This window comes from Spermophilus citellus, assembly GCF_964194105.1.
Source record: "Spermophilus citellus genome assembly, chromosome: 2".
Classification (NCBI taxonomy): Eukaryota; Metazoa; Chordata; class Mammalia; order Rodentia; family Sciuridae; genus Spermophilus; species Spermophilus citellus.
The window spans coordinates 27,834,147-27,848,374 of record NC_138183.1 but is presented as its reverse complement, the minus strand read 5'-3'; the positions used below and the strand labels follow the sequence as shown (position 1 = coordinate 27,848,374).

Below are 14,228 nucleotides of genomic sequence, written 5' to 3'. Positions count from 1 at the left end.
TGTGAGCTGACCTGAGAACACAAGACTATTGCAAATAAGGGGGGGAGGGAAATGCACTTGGAATTCCAATCAATATTTTGCAAATTAGCTTTCAGAATGCCTCCAGTTCTTTGGTTAGGGAATCTGTGTTTGATCTAGGAACTATTTAATATTTTCTAGGAACACAATGAAAGTCCGAGTAGGTTTGTTCAGGAGTTGTCAGAAATATTGAATTTTTCCTTCTCAAATTTTATTTCACTTGGAAGAATCTACCCCTGAATAGCAATTCATTTTGATGGGAATTCTTCCCAGAAGAGAACATATAGAGAGCATGTTCTAATCTTTTTTTTTTTCTTTTTTTAAGTCCAGCATCTGGACACACAAAAGAAAAAGCTAGCACTAAGACTGAAGTTGGAAGAATTTGTTCATTTGTGAGTTTATTCATTTTAAAAAGCCTTTTCTGAGAACACATCATAAACACTTAGGAATCATGTTTGATGCTGGTAAATGAGATGCCCTCTTCCCTTGCAAGGCTTGCAGTCTGCTGGGGATACAGCTTGACAACTAAGAATAACAGTTTAGCATGCTAAACACTCCAGCAGAGGTACCAAAAACGCACTAATCTCATACTGTCCCTGGCCTGGAAGTGGCGTGGGAGTGGAGCCAGTGGAGGGTCAGCTGAGGAGTTTAGGGTGAGTTTCTCTGAAGAGGTGACTGTTGAGTTGTGTAAACTTGTCTGGCTAAGAAGAGAACTTGGTATATGATGATATGTTTGTGCCCTTCCCACTTTTTTGGTATACTGGGATTGAACCCAGGGTCTTGTGCCTGTAGGCAAATGTTCTATCACTGAGTACATTCCCCAGTCCTGCCTTTCCAATTTTAACTAAACTTAACATTGACCAGGCTCTCTTATTTTATGTTTTCAATTAGAGCTCCAAAAGAGAATGGAAGCCACTGGAGGACCGTAGCTGCACAGACATACCATGGCTGCTGCTCTTTATCCTCTTCTGCATTGGGATGGTAAGGAAACTCACAAATGATCCAAATCCACGCTTGTAATCCAAGGGAACATGGGGAGTTGGTTTGAGAGGGAACTTCTTATATATGTGTGCGTATATGGGTTTTGTCCCTTTTGTATTGCTTATAATTGGAGGGACTAAGATACCATTTAAGCAGGCTATTTCCCCTTCAGAACAGTTCATTGGTATCTAGTAACCCTTGATTGATTGATTGATAGTCGTTTTTTTTTTTTTTTAATGAAAAGTAAGTTCAAAATCAAGGAGCAACTGGGACACTTCTCTCATTTGCTAGATCATTTCAGAAGGCCAGAGCATTTAACCTAAGTTTCTATGAACTGTGATCTTGACAGAGTGGTGAACAGATCATCCCTGGCCCTGGAACTGAGAATCCTGAGGATTTACTCAACCCATTCACATAAGCCTGAGTGTTATCTTTTTGGACCAATCAGTTCTCTCAGAGGCTTGGTGTTCCTTTGTAGAAAAGTAGATGTGTTACTAGATGATATCTATAGTACTTCCAGTTGTGACATTTTTTAGTTCCTCCTGGATAGGTGGTTCCCCACTGCTTCTTTCTCCTTCAGACCATGAGAGGCCCCTGTAGCCTACTGTATAATGAGTACATTTCTCGGTGGAAGATCAAGAGACCTGGTGATTTTCCAATGGGATGGGGAGCACCATCCCTGGTGCATGGTGCTGGGTGTGTGGTTATTTGCTGACTTTCCACTCTGCCTTGACAGGGTGCCTGACACAGACTTTCTTGGCTTTGGAGTCACTGCCTGTGTGCTGGGCTGGTAAAAAGACAAACACCTGTTTTAGAGCTATTTAGAAAGGACTTGGAAGTCCTCACCTGGTCCATCATCTGTACTTTATAGATTAAAACAGCAAACCCAGAAATGGAAATGTCTATCCCCAGGCAACACCGCTAGTTAATGGCAGAGCTGGGAACAAAGCCTGGTCTCTACTGGGGCCAGTGCTCTTTTCTACCTCCCTTTTCCTGCTTGTGGAGGGGACAGAGTGATAACAGTATTGCTCTCTTTCATAGTCTTCTGCTACACAGAATGCAAGTACACTTCCTCAGGCAGCCTTTGTCTTACTCAAGTATATTTTCTTTTTTTTTAATATTTATTGTATTTTTAGGTGTAGATGGGCACACAATGCCTTTCTTTTTATGTGGTGCTGAGGATCGAACCTGGGTCCCGCCTGTGCTAGGCAAGCACTCTACCGCTGAGCCACAATCCCAGCCCTCAAGTATATTTTCAACTCTCTTCTTCCCATACTTTTATGAAGACCTTTAGAAAAACCTTATTCTGTGTCTCTCCATAACTGCTCACCTCACAAGTGCCATCTGTGAATCACAGAACAACCGTAATCTTGGCTAGTCACAATTATAGGTACCAGTTCTGCCCCTGAACCAAGGAAAAAAAAGTAGTAAATTTTAATGAGATATAAGAAATTCAATAAAGTAAGAAGTGTTTAATTTAAACATAAAAGTGCAGGTTCTCCAAAAGAAAGATATTTAGAAAGGGTCAAAATACCCATTTCCTAACTTATGATGTATGGGATACTGTTCAAGAGTTTACTTAACGGAATAGCATTCTAAGGGAATGGCAACTGAAATGCAGTATGCACAATTATTCATGTAGATGTGGAGAAGATTTTTTGTTAACAGAATTAGTCCATAGCCTTTCCTTACCCCCTAATGCAACCCTGGGACAAATAGCAGCTGACCTTTCAAAATTATGTTTATAAAAACATGTACCATGCCACCCCAGGTGCTTCTGATTTTCTGTGCTAAAATAGCTCAGGAAAGTGCAGTCATTAATGTTAATAGACTGATTTGGGAGTGACTTGAGACTAAGGAGTTATTTGTTTACTGAAACGTTTTAATGCAATGGTAATTAATATAATGTTGATTTCAGTATGATGGTAATTAAGACCCACTGTGTGTACTTTTAAATGCCAGGCATAGCATCATTTGTTTGGGAATGATTTTTTGAATAGATTACTTTTATAGGATTCAGATAACATCAATTTTTGCCATATAGAAACTGAAGAAATTGCCATGTTCTATTGCCCATTATACTGGCATAGCAGAGGTTCAAAGTTTTTTTGGTTTTTGTCTTCTGAGTATTTGTTTTATATGTTTTCTGTAGAAGATTTTTGCCCCCATGGAGTTCATTCTCTACTACAGGTTGAATGTCTCTTGTCCCAAATGCTTGGGACCAGAGTGTTTGAGGTTTCAGATTTTTTTTTTTTAATTTTGGAACATTTGCATATACATAATGAGGTATCTTGGGGATGGGACCCAAGTCTAAACGTGAAATTCACTTTTGTTTCATATATACCTTATGCATATATCCTGGGGTAACTTAAAAAAATTTTTGTTGTTGATAGACCTTTATTTTATTCAGTTATTTATATATGGTGCTGAGAATCGAACCCAGTGCCTCACATGCTAGGCAAGGGCTCTACCACTGAGCCACAACCCCAGCCCCTAGCCTGAGGTAATTTTATACATTATTTCAGTATACTTGCATTTGGGCTGCAGCGCATCACACTAAGTTATTTGTGGAGTTTTCCACTTGCGGCTCATGTTGGCACCGAGAAAGTTTCCGATTTGGGTGCATTTCAGATTTCAGATTTTCAGATTAGGGATGCTCGCCCTGTATTTTTAAAAGAAACCTTCTCTACAGATTTTTTGAGCATTGATTTATGCTCCACACTTTCATATATGTGTTCATCTTGTTAAATTCTCCCAGTTACCTGGTGAAATAGGTTTTATCTCCAGCTTATAGACGAGGTGTACAGATGTAAAGCTTAGCTTGTCTAATAAGTGGCAAGGACAGAGCACAACTGGAACTTTCTGAGTGTGTTCTTTTCACCGACTGCTCCACCTGCCTGCTTCCTTTACAGGCTACTTTTGTTACCTTGAAGCCTGATGTTCAAACCATGTGTATGTTCTATTGTCTTTATCTGCAATTCTTTGCTCACTTCTTGGTACTCTCAAAAGCTAAAGCTCTTAAATATTTTAAATATTGTCATCTTTTACTCCTCTCTATCATTAAATCCTTATTTATACGCGTTTATCTCCTCATTATTGATACTTCTTTTTTATTTCTTCCCTTAGTTTCAAGGATTTTCTATGCTTGAATTGTCTAGAACGTGGGGTGTTTTTCAAAATAAATTGGCATCAGACTTCTTGAGAGCTATCATCTCCCATGTTTGAACTTTCATCACAATTTTGAAATTAGTGGGCATATACTTACCCTGCTCTAAAAAATTACAAGTAACGTTGCACTTCTAAATTTCTGTTTTCAATGAAGATAGTAAACAAGTGGTTCTCAACCATAGCTGTGTGTTAGAATCAGCTGGAACAGTAAAACACAAACAAAAACAAATTTCTTTCCTGGGACCCACCTCAATGGTTATGATATAATCTCTGTGATTCTGGTGTTCAGCCAAGGTTGAAACCCTCTGTTGTGGGCACTGATGAGCCACAGGAGTGTTGATAAGTGATTTGTCTGGGTTAGAAGTGTGGCCCTAGAAGCTACTGTTGAAGATGGAAGCAGGAAGAGATTTTAGACAGGCCACTTTTGAGGCTGGGCCAACAGTAAAAGGTGAAAATTTTTAAATAAGATAATGGTAAAGGAGAGAGAGAGAAATGAGACCAGTAACATCAATGGTTATTAATCTTGCAGGCAAACGAGAGACAGAGCAAGGGGGACTGTGAGGTTCTTGTGTTACAGGTTCAGTGTAGAGTTTTTCAGCTCAAATCCTACCCCAGTTCCTCCTGGGTTCCCAACCATGGTTTTTGTACACCTCAGGAGACAAGAGCCGCATGAATAAATAGTCACCCAGGGGCACTTGATTATGCCCAGGGAAGCACTCCATGGTAAAAATGACTTGGACCCTGTGGGCTAAATCCTTCCCATCTGGGACAGTCTTACTTCATTCTCAGAGTAAGGTATATCAGGGAAGAGAAGAGAGGAAGAGAAAAGGGAGAGCTACACTGGCTCAGATCAGCTTACACCACAAAGGCAGGAAAGAGAGGAGGCTGGATGGCCCTAACAGGAGTGCCTCCATGGAAAGTGTCATCCCTGATCACCAGCAGCTAGCCATTATTTTTAGCACCAGACACAGATATTTAATACTCGCAACTATTCATTGCTGCATACACTATTGTTATCACTTTCCCCATTTTATAGATTAGGAAACAGAACTACAGAAATATATTCAATATGTTCAATAACTTATTTAAGATTTCACAGTGGCACCTCTGACCCCAGGGAAGAAGAAAAAGTCATCAAAGGTAAACTTTATACTTTATTGCCTAGAATCAAGAACAACAGAAAAAGTTGTTCAGAACATGGTTCTGTAGGACACGGTAATCTTATGTGCCAATAAGCTGTGGCCTCACAATGTCTCAAACTCTGACCAAATAGCTAAACATTACTCCTCCCTCTACTGTGGAGTTGGGAAGCTAGGGTGAGGGGCAGAAGGATGGAGAGAAGAAACCAAAGAGTACTCCCACTTTAAATCTTGCATGTGGAGACTAGCAGATAATGCTGCTACTAATGGAGATAAAGTATATATAGGAAAGGGAAGTGGTTTGGGGAAGTGTGGAATCAGAATATATGGATATATAGAAGTTGTGGGTAAGGATAAGATGGAAATGCAAAATTGGAATTTTAGGCAGTGATCTGAATGGAAGCCGGGTTTAGGAGACATTGCATAGGTTGGCCCTTCAGACTGCTTTCAAGGACCTTTTTATTTTATAGCATTAGTCTAGTTCCTGGGGCATGATGTTTCTACCTCATTAACCATGGTTGAGCATGCAGCAGAGAGAGAGAGATTCATTGCAGTATTTAGTTCACCTGTTTGATGGTCTGTTCTTAGCCAGGATCATAGAATACAAAGAACAGCATGCCAAGAATTACCCTAAGGTTGCTTGATCAAGTAACTACTCATTTTTTGTTAAGTCCATTTCTTGTTTAAAAAATTGTGGTAAAACATACCTAATGTACAATTTGTCATTTTAACCACATTTGCATATATAGTTCAGTTAAAAACATTTGTTTTTAATCTACTCTTTATTTTTTTCTCAGTCACAGTAGTAAACCAAATGAGTTTATATTTCTCCCTGCAAGAATACTCTTAAAATTCTAACTTTTTTCTGCTTTCCCATAGAATTATAGAATTTTGAATGAGGAAGGATTTAAGAGATTAGCCTAGTCTAATGGTTGGGACCAGTAAGGAAGTGGGCTTGGAGAATTCAAAGCTAACCTGCCCAGGCTCAAAAGTTGTAGTAGTGGCAAAGCCAGGATCAGATACCAGTATTCCTTGTCTGTGTTTTATTCATTGTTCTAGCTGTCTGTGAAACTGAGCCTCTGATTTTGCTTCTACATGCCCCATTATTTTCTTTCTTTTTTAAATTTTTTTAATTTGTGTGTGTGTGTGTGTGTGTGTGTGTGTGTGTGTGTATTGCTGAGAATTGAATTCTAGTGCATGTGAGGCAAGCACTCTACCAACTGAACTATATCCCCAGCCCCCATTATTTTCTTTTTTGATTGAGAACATTTCATTGCTTTTAGGACTTTTTTTTGAGGGGTGGGGTGGGGGTGGGGCTAAGGATTGAACCCAGGGGCACTTAACCAATGAGTCACAACCCCAGCCCTTTTTTATTTTTAATTTTTTGAGTTGGGTTCTAAGTTGCTTAGGGCCTAAGTTGCTGAGGCTGGCTTTGAACTTGCAATCCTCCTGACTCAGTCTCCTGAGTTGTTGGAATCACAAGCATGCACCACTGTGCCCATCTGCTTTTAGGACCTTTAGGACCTTGCATTTGTTTGTGCTCAATAAATGTTCATTGAGTGGACATTTCCTAGATTTATTTTTATTTGTTTATTTATTTGCCTCTTTTCTCTTTCTTAGAGTAATACATTCTATTATGCTTTAAAGGAGTTCAGAAATTTGGCACCCTGGCTAAAGTTTTAAGTCTATTTTTTTAGTGTGTTTACAGAAATATTAGTTCTGCACCAGGCCTTTAGCTTTTGTCTGTCTCCTGGGTCCTAATAGCCTTTCTTGTCTCAGGATTCTCAGAAGAGGAGAAATAGAAGTCAAGTGCTACCCTAAGTTTAAAGTTATTAAGAGATTGACCCCAAGCACTGATTGAGATATGGGACATAAATGAGGTGGTTTTTGACAGAGAGATAGTCAAGAAATGTTTTCCTTAACCCCTGGGAGACAGCTATAACCATAACTCATTTCCCCTCATTATTTTATTATTTTGAAACATTTTGTTATATTCACATACTACCTCTGCCCTCCATACATTATTTTTGTTGTCTCCCTACCCCCAAAACTGAGGCCATCCACCTTTCTCAGTTGCCTAATAGAAGCTCTAGGTGTGAGTTGGGCACATTGGTACTTGCCTGAAATCCCAGTGACTCCACATGCTGAGGCAGGAGGATCACAAGTTTGAGTCCACCCAGGATAATTTAGTGAGGCCCTGTCTCAAAACAAAACAAAAAGTAAAAAGGGCTTGGGGTTTAGCTCAGTGGTAGAATGCCCCTGAACTCAATCTCAATACCAAAAAAGAAGCTCTAAGCGTGAAATTCAAACATGCTTGTGAAATTAAAGTGTATTCTATTTTTTCTTCCTTTTCCCTCCCTCCCTTCCTTTTTCCTTAACTCTTCCCCCGAACCACTTTCTCTAGTACTGAATGGAACTAAGCAAAAGCTCTTACTTAAGTAGAACTAGACCTTGTGATGTGAAGGGGAAATGAGCACATTTTGTTAATTAGCAAATTGTCTTTCCCCACTTGGGCAGTAAGTACTTACTAGTTGCTAGGTCTTGCCCATCACCCCATCTCCTCATCGCCCTTGTATGTCTTTATCTGATTCCAGTCGCCTCCTGTGAGTGGATTTTTCTGCTCTTCCTCTCTCCCTGAAAGCACTTCAGCAGCTCAGTCATTTTAAGATTTTAGCCATGGTTCTCTTCCTTACTAATAGGCTTACTTTCTCTCTAGTGATTGCTTTCTATTCCATGCTTATAAAAGCTTTCCTTACCCTCCTCATCATTTGCTTCATTAATGTGATTTCACTCTGTTGGAAGCCTTTTCCCTCCCCTCTCTGTGGAGCCATTAAATTATTGAGTGTATTTTATAAAGTTTCTCTCACCATGTTTTAATTTCATGTACTGTATTTTTTCTCTTCTGAAACGATATTGCTTCCTGCATTTGGGTTTTAGCATTTTTCTTTTTAAGGAGATTGTAATTTTAATTGTATGTGGCCTAGTTCCCCATTGTCATTGCTTGTGCTGTAGAGGAAGTCCCTAGGATAATAGTCATGGTTTCTTACCATCTTATTAGCTTTCTATTTTCCTTTCTTCTCCACCTTCAACTTCTCACCCTCTCTATTCTAATGTTTCTGGAAGCTACTAAGAAGTTTAAATGACCTATACGAAAATATGTCAGTGTCCCATTTTAGCATATATATATGTAACATTTATAATTTATGCCCTGCCTACATCCTGGAGGGATGTGACATAGCTTATGATAAAGAAAAATATCCACATGTCCAACAGTACTGTTAAAAATAGTCAGAAAGGGAAACCAGAAACTGTTTAAAGAATATCTAACAACATACTTATTAAACATAAAAAACAATTCCTATAAGAAGTAAAAGAAGTTTACTTATGTAATAGCTTTGCTATTCAAGAGTAGTAGTCAAAGAATATTAATTGTGGACTGAGTAGTTTGTGTAGCAATAAAATTACTGATATTGTTTTTCACCTTTTCTCCCTAGAAATTTTTGCTCTAAAATAGAGAAGCCAAGGGACTTTTGTTAGTCTCCAGTTACCATTGTTAACCCCTTAATCTGATTTCCCCATTCAAATTTACCATGAACAGCTGCCTTTTATTGATCACCTGCCATGCAGTAGAATTCAGCTAGGGATTGGGTATATGTTACTTCATTTAGTGCTCATCATTAGGCTGTGGGGTAAATGGTATTGCTCAGTGTTGGAGATGTAGAGAGAGCAGAGTCTAAGTAGGAAATTGGATCAAAATCACCGGTAGTAAGGAAATGGTGGAAAGAATTTGAATTCATTGTTTCTAAATCCTAAGTCCATTCCTTTTCTATTACTCTGATGCTTCTTACTAAAGAAATACGTTGGAAAGTGTGTTAGTATTCTGGAATTATAACGAATATCTGAGATAATCAACAGATAAAGAAAAAGATTTGTTTTGACTCATAGTTTTGGAGGTTTCATTCCTTGATTGGCTGGCTGTGTGCTTCTGGAACTATACTGGCACCTCATGGTGGGAACATGTGGCAGAGTAACAGGAAGGAAAGGAAAGGTCTGGAGTCACACAGGGCACTTCTTCAGTAGCCTCAAGCCCTCCTACTAAGCCCACCTCTTAAAGGTTCTACCACCTCCCAGTAGCATCATGGGACAGGGACCAGGACTTTAATACAAGGACTTGATTAACACCGCTGGGACTGACTGCCCTTGGTGTCCTTGGAGGAGTCAAAAGAGAGGGAGGCAGGCAACAGGGGAGTATAAGTACTGACCAGTTATGCCTAAACTGGTGCTAGCCATTAGTTGCTGCTTTGAGACAGAAGGGTATTAACATGTATTGAGACATACACTTTACATATACAATCTCACGTGACTCTCTTAACAGTCCTTGTGGTAAGTGGTTTTAGCCCTAACTTATAAGTGGGTAAACCAAGGCACAGAGCATTAAGCAAGTTTGTCCAATATTACACAAGTAGGAAATGAGGTCATCAGTATTTCATCAATAACACTGGTTTATCTATCTAGCCCCAAAGCCCATAATCTTTCCCATATAGCATTTACTCATTTCTAATAACATTAATAGCTAATATTCATTGAGCTCTTCCTATATGTCTGGCAGATTTCTTACCACATAAGAAATAAGGTTGTGTCATTTATCTTTACCACAGCCCGATGAACTATTTACTCTTTGTCTCCATTTTAAGGGAACTAACTTGAGACAGATCCTTGGCCAGGATCTGAGAACCAGAGAATAGCAAATCAGGGAGTCTACTTTCTCACAAAGTGTAGTTGTAAGAAGTTTCTTTTGACAAGAGCTACACTCATGACTCTTCTCTCTCACTTCCCTTACCTGCACAATGAAAGTAGAAGGGTTTTGTTTAGTTTTTTAGGTAAGTATACTTACAAGGGGAAATACAGTTTGAGGAGTGTGTATGTGTGCATAGTGTTTACCACTGTGGCCTGAGATCTAGCAGCACTATTTAGATAAGTACTGCTCCTAATAGCTGGCAGTGATGATCTCTGCCTTCCTAGCCACTCTACTGAAGATAACAAAAACTTACCCTTTTAATGACCAGGTTGCACAAAATTTCTTAACCCCAGTCTTTCCCCACAGTATAACCAGTTCATCAGCAGTGATTCACCTCACTTCTGCTTCCTATGCCCAGTAATCTGCTGTTGAGTGTAGGCTTTTACTGCTTTATTTTGGTCAGCGCATGCCTGACTTAGCAAGCATGATGTGGTTCTGAAGTTTCTCCCCTTTGCCCTTGGTACTGGGATAAAGCGTATTCCCACAAGATGAAGTGACCCTTGCAGTACACAAAGCCAGTGCCTCACTTACTGTCATTCAGTCTCTAATATGAAGAGCTTGGCAGTGCTTGGTGATGGAGTTCTTTGGCTTGTATACAGCTTTAGTGCACAAAGGAAACAAAAAAACTCTTGTGTGCACCGAAGTGAGAATGATTCAAAACCCACATACCTATTTTTTTGGATTTTTAAAAATTTATCCTTTGCTATTATTCATTTAATAGAATCCCTTTACACCCAAATAAAACAAAAGAATGAACAAAGCTGGGTTTGATTCTGTGCTCTCATCTTTATTGGATTCTATGGGCTTAGGTAATCATTTAACTTCTCTTGGCCTCAGTTTCTTCATCATGGGGATTAGAGATAATGTGTGATAAATACCTAGGACAGAGCCTGGCATTGAGCAGGTGTTCAACATAGAGAGGCTGCCATTATTATTATAAATGCAAAGATGAGCTAATGATGTGAAAGCTTGGGATTTGTTTTGTTATGGTAGTAAATAGTATTTCCCTGTGGACTTCTTTGTGCTGCTCATATGCAATCCAAGGAAAACAGTGGAATAGTGTTTGCAATGAGGAAAGATAGCGCTTTGTTCCCTTCAGCAGACAAAAGAAACTCATTATCGTATCAAGTAGTGACTGTTGGTATTGAAATGGTTTATTTGTGTGTGTTTTTTTTCTGTTTCTTTCCTAGGGATTTATATGTGGCTTTTCAGTAGCAACAGGTGCAGCAGCGAGACTAGTGTCAGGATACGACAGCTATGGAAATATCTGTGGGCAGAAAAATGCAAAGTTGGAAGGAATACCATACAGTGGCATGGACCACACCCAACGGAAGTGAGTAGACTGTTGCTGAATGATGAACACTGTGGAAACTTTAAAGGAGGCACAGAGAAAATCCTGCTTTTTTTTTTTTTAACCCAGAAAATAACATTATTTTTCTTTCTAAGATTATACTGGATGGGAGATAGGGATAATAATAGATATTGAAAAATTAAAGTTATAAAGTAACATTTTGTGATGCATCATTTATAGGTACACATCACTTTCCAATTTTATAAAAGATACATTTTCCTTGTCAAACTGTGAAATTTGTTTTGGGTCCTCAATATTCATCTTTTGGGTTTCATAAGCTTGCTCATTTAATTGCTTTTTTCCTTCAAAAGCACTACTATTTAATTTTTAATGTCCAGGGAAAATATATTTCATCTAATATATTTTATGTATGATGCCAATGTAATTGTTCAAACTGTGTATTTATACCCCATCAAAATTTATTAGAATTTTTTCCAGTATCAAACCATATCTTCAGAATTAACAAAACTAATTATAAGGTAACCAGGCTAATCCGTCTAATACACTTTGTAGGAAAAGGCTAAACAGATAAAAACATTTTTAAAGCTACATCAATTCTTTCTAGGAAGATAATTGGTAATACCTATTTATTGTTATATAAATCTATGGTTAAAATTTGATCTCTCTGTATAAGATTAATTTGATAATTTTGCAGACTTGAAGAAATTCAAATAACTATTTCTCAGAGATACTCTTCCCTTAAATGAAGGAGAGAGAATGCAGCTCAAGTAAACAAAATTTCAGTAATAATAATGAATATTTGTATAGCATGCCAGAGTGGACAAGCATATGCCCCCCCTGTGAGGTAGATCTAACAGAGGCTTAGGGAGACTGAAGTGCCTTTTCTGAGGCCATGTGGCTGGTGGGCAGTAGAATATCCAGAGCAGACTATGAGCTTCTCTCTTAATAGGCACCTGCATCTCGTAAGAGAAGCAAAAATTAGACTTGAAGTAATTTGGAAGATTGCTTAATTTTTTCTTCTTTATGATTGCTCCTTGAATTTAACACAAATTTTAGATCTTGTGTTATTTCTTCTAGCAAAAGTATCCATATCTCTTTTGTTTACTTTTTATCTTGAAATAATTTTAGACTCAATAGACATTGCAAAAGCAGTAGAGTTTCACTTTTTTATTATTTTTTTTTATGTAGCATGTATGCGGTAAAATATTGCTTAATTCTTTAATGCTGTTGACATGTCCCAAATATAAAATTAGGTAATTGAGGAGATGAGAAGCAAAAGGTTCTCCTCTATTGGGTGCACTGCTCACAAGGGTTGTAATCATTTTTATGGCTCTCTTGGTAACTTGCTAATGACTGTGAGCATATCCTTATGGTAAGGTCTGTGTAAATGCCACTCTTCACGTTTAACCTTATTGTGGTTCCTCAGACTATGGAAGAGATTTCAAATCCTTGGGTTATTCTAAGTACACTTTGGCCTCTTGTAAAGAGGAACTGCATATTATTCTGAGAAAGTGGCCACTCTTCCCTGAATACTTATCTTCATTGAGAGCCATTCATGTGTAACTTTAAGGAGTATAATTTCTCAACTATAGTTATTCTTTAGCTCATATGTACATGTTTAAAATTTATTTTCCATCTCTGATTACCTTTTCTGCATTATAAGCTTTGTAGTGCTATCCCACTTAAGTATTTCTGTCTATAAATGGCAATTATTGTCAATGAATGGTAAATTTTTGAACATTCCTTTTGTGGATAAATCTACAGTATTTGGATTTGGAAAGTGAAAGAAAGGTAGTAGCCTTCATTTTTATTATCTTTATTTCATCCTCCTCTTTCTCCTGTCAAATGCATTGATTTCCTTCTTTTACCACTCATTTCCTTATACGTCTTTTATGAATTCCATACCCATCTGTAGCTCTAGAGTGTTTTTATACCTGTTTCTCTGCTTGGTCACTTTCTCTCATCCTTGGTCTCCTCAACCTCTGTTGTATTACCTAATGCCTACTTGAACCTCCATACATATTTGTTGAATACATCAACAGATGAGTCCTCTAAAGTCTTGGATAAGGCTAATTCTCTATTTGATAAGTTTTGCTTCCTTTGTTAAGAAAAAAAAAAAATTCTTCTGTTTTTCCTGTAGCTAAATTCTACTGATCTTCAGCTTTCAGCAAAATGTCACTTTCAAAGAGGTCTTCTTTGATCTCAGAATTTAAGCATTGTGTCCTATAATATGTGCAGTTATACATTGATTGTTCCATGGAGGGTTGGATGTACATACGTCTCTCTTAAGTGCCAACAGAGAAGCATCTTTTATTCACTACTGTATCCCCAGGGCACATCTCAAAGCCTGAATGTAGTAGGCACCCAGTTAAATGCTTGCTGAATGAGAAAATAAATCTACTTCAGCAGTTTTCTAAGAAGTGAATAACTGAGTTTGAGGATCTGAATATTTTGAGATTATTAATGCATATTGCAGAATGGATTTCCATAAAAAACGGTTCCATTTACATTCCCACCAACAGTGTCTGAGATTATTTTTACTGGTATTATTAGTTTTTATCCTTTACTGTTTTGATAGACCAAAGAATGGTGCTTTATAGTTTTAATTTGCATGTGTTTGATTATTAATGAGTGTGAACCCCACCCCCACCCCCACCATGTGTTTGTTAGCCTCTCATGAAAACGGTTGTGCAAGCGTATCTATTCTTGGTCTTCTTATCTGTAATCTGTTCCATCCTTTATGCTGTGATAGGATTAAGTTCTTTAAAACAGGGCTTTTATTTTGTCATTTCCCTGTTCAAGAGCCTTTGCC

At 38.1% G+C, this 14,228-nt stretch overlaps 1 protein-coding gene across 4 annotated transcripts in view; it reads left to right on the top strand.

Moving 5' to 3' along the window:
- Positions 1–14,228, top strand: part of SLC44A1 (solute carrier family 44 member 1) — a 184,822-nt gene that overhangs the window by 47,095 nt on the left and 123,499 nt on the right. For all 4 annotated transcript variants that reach the window (XM_081278636.1, XM_081278635.1, XM_081278634.1 and 1 more), the window contains exons 2-3: positions 910–999; positions 11,295–11,437. In XM_081278636.1, the coding sequence (XP_081134762.1) occupies positions 910–999; positions 11,295–11,437 (233 nt within the window). The remainder of the gene's footprint in view (positions 1–909; positions 1,000–11,294; positions 11,438–14,228) is intronic.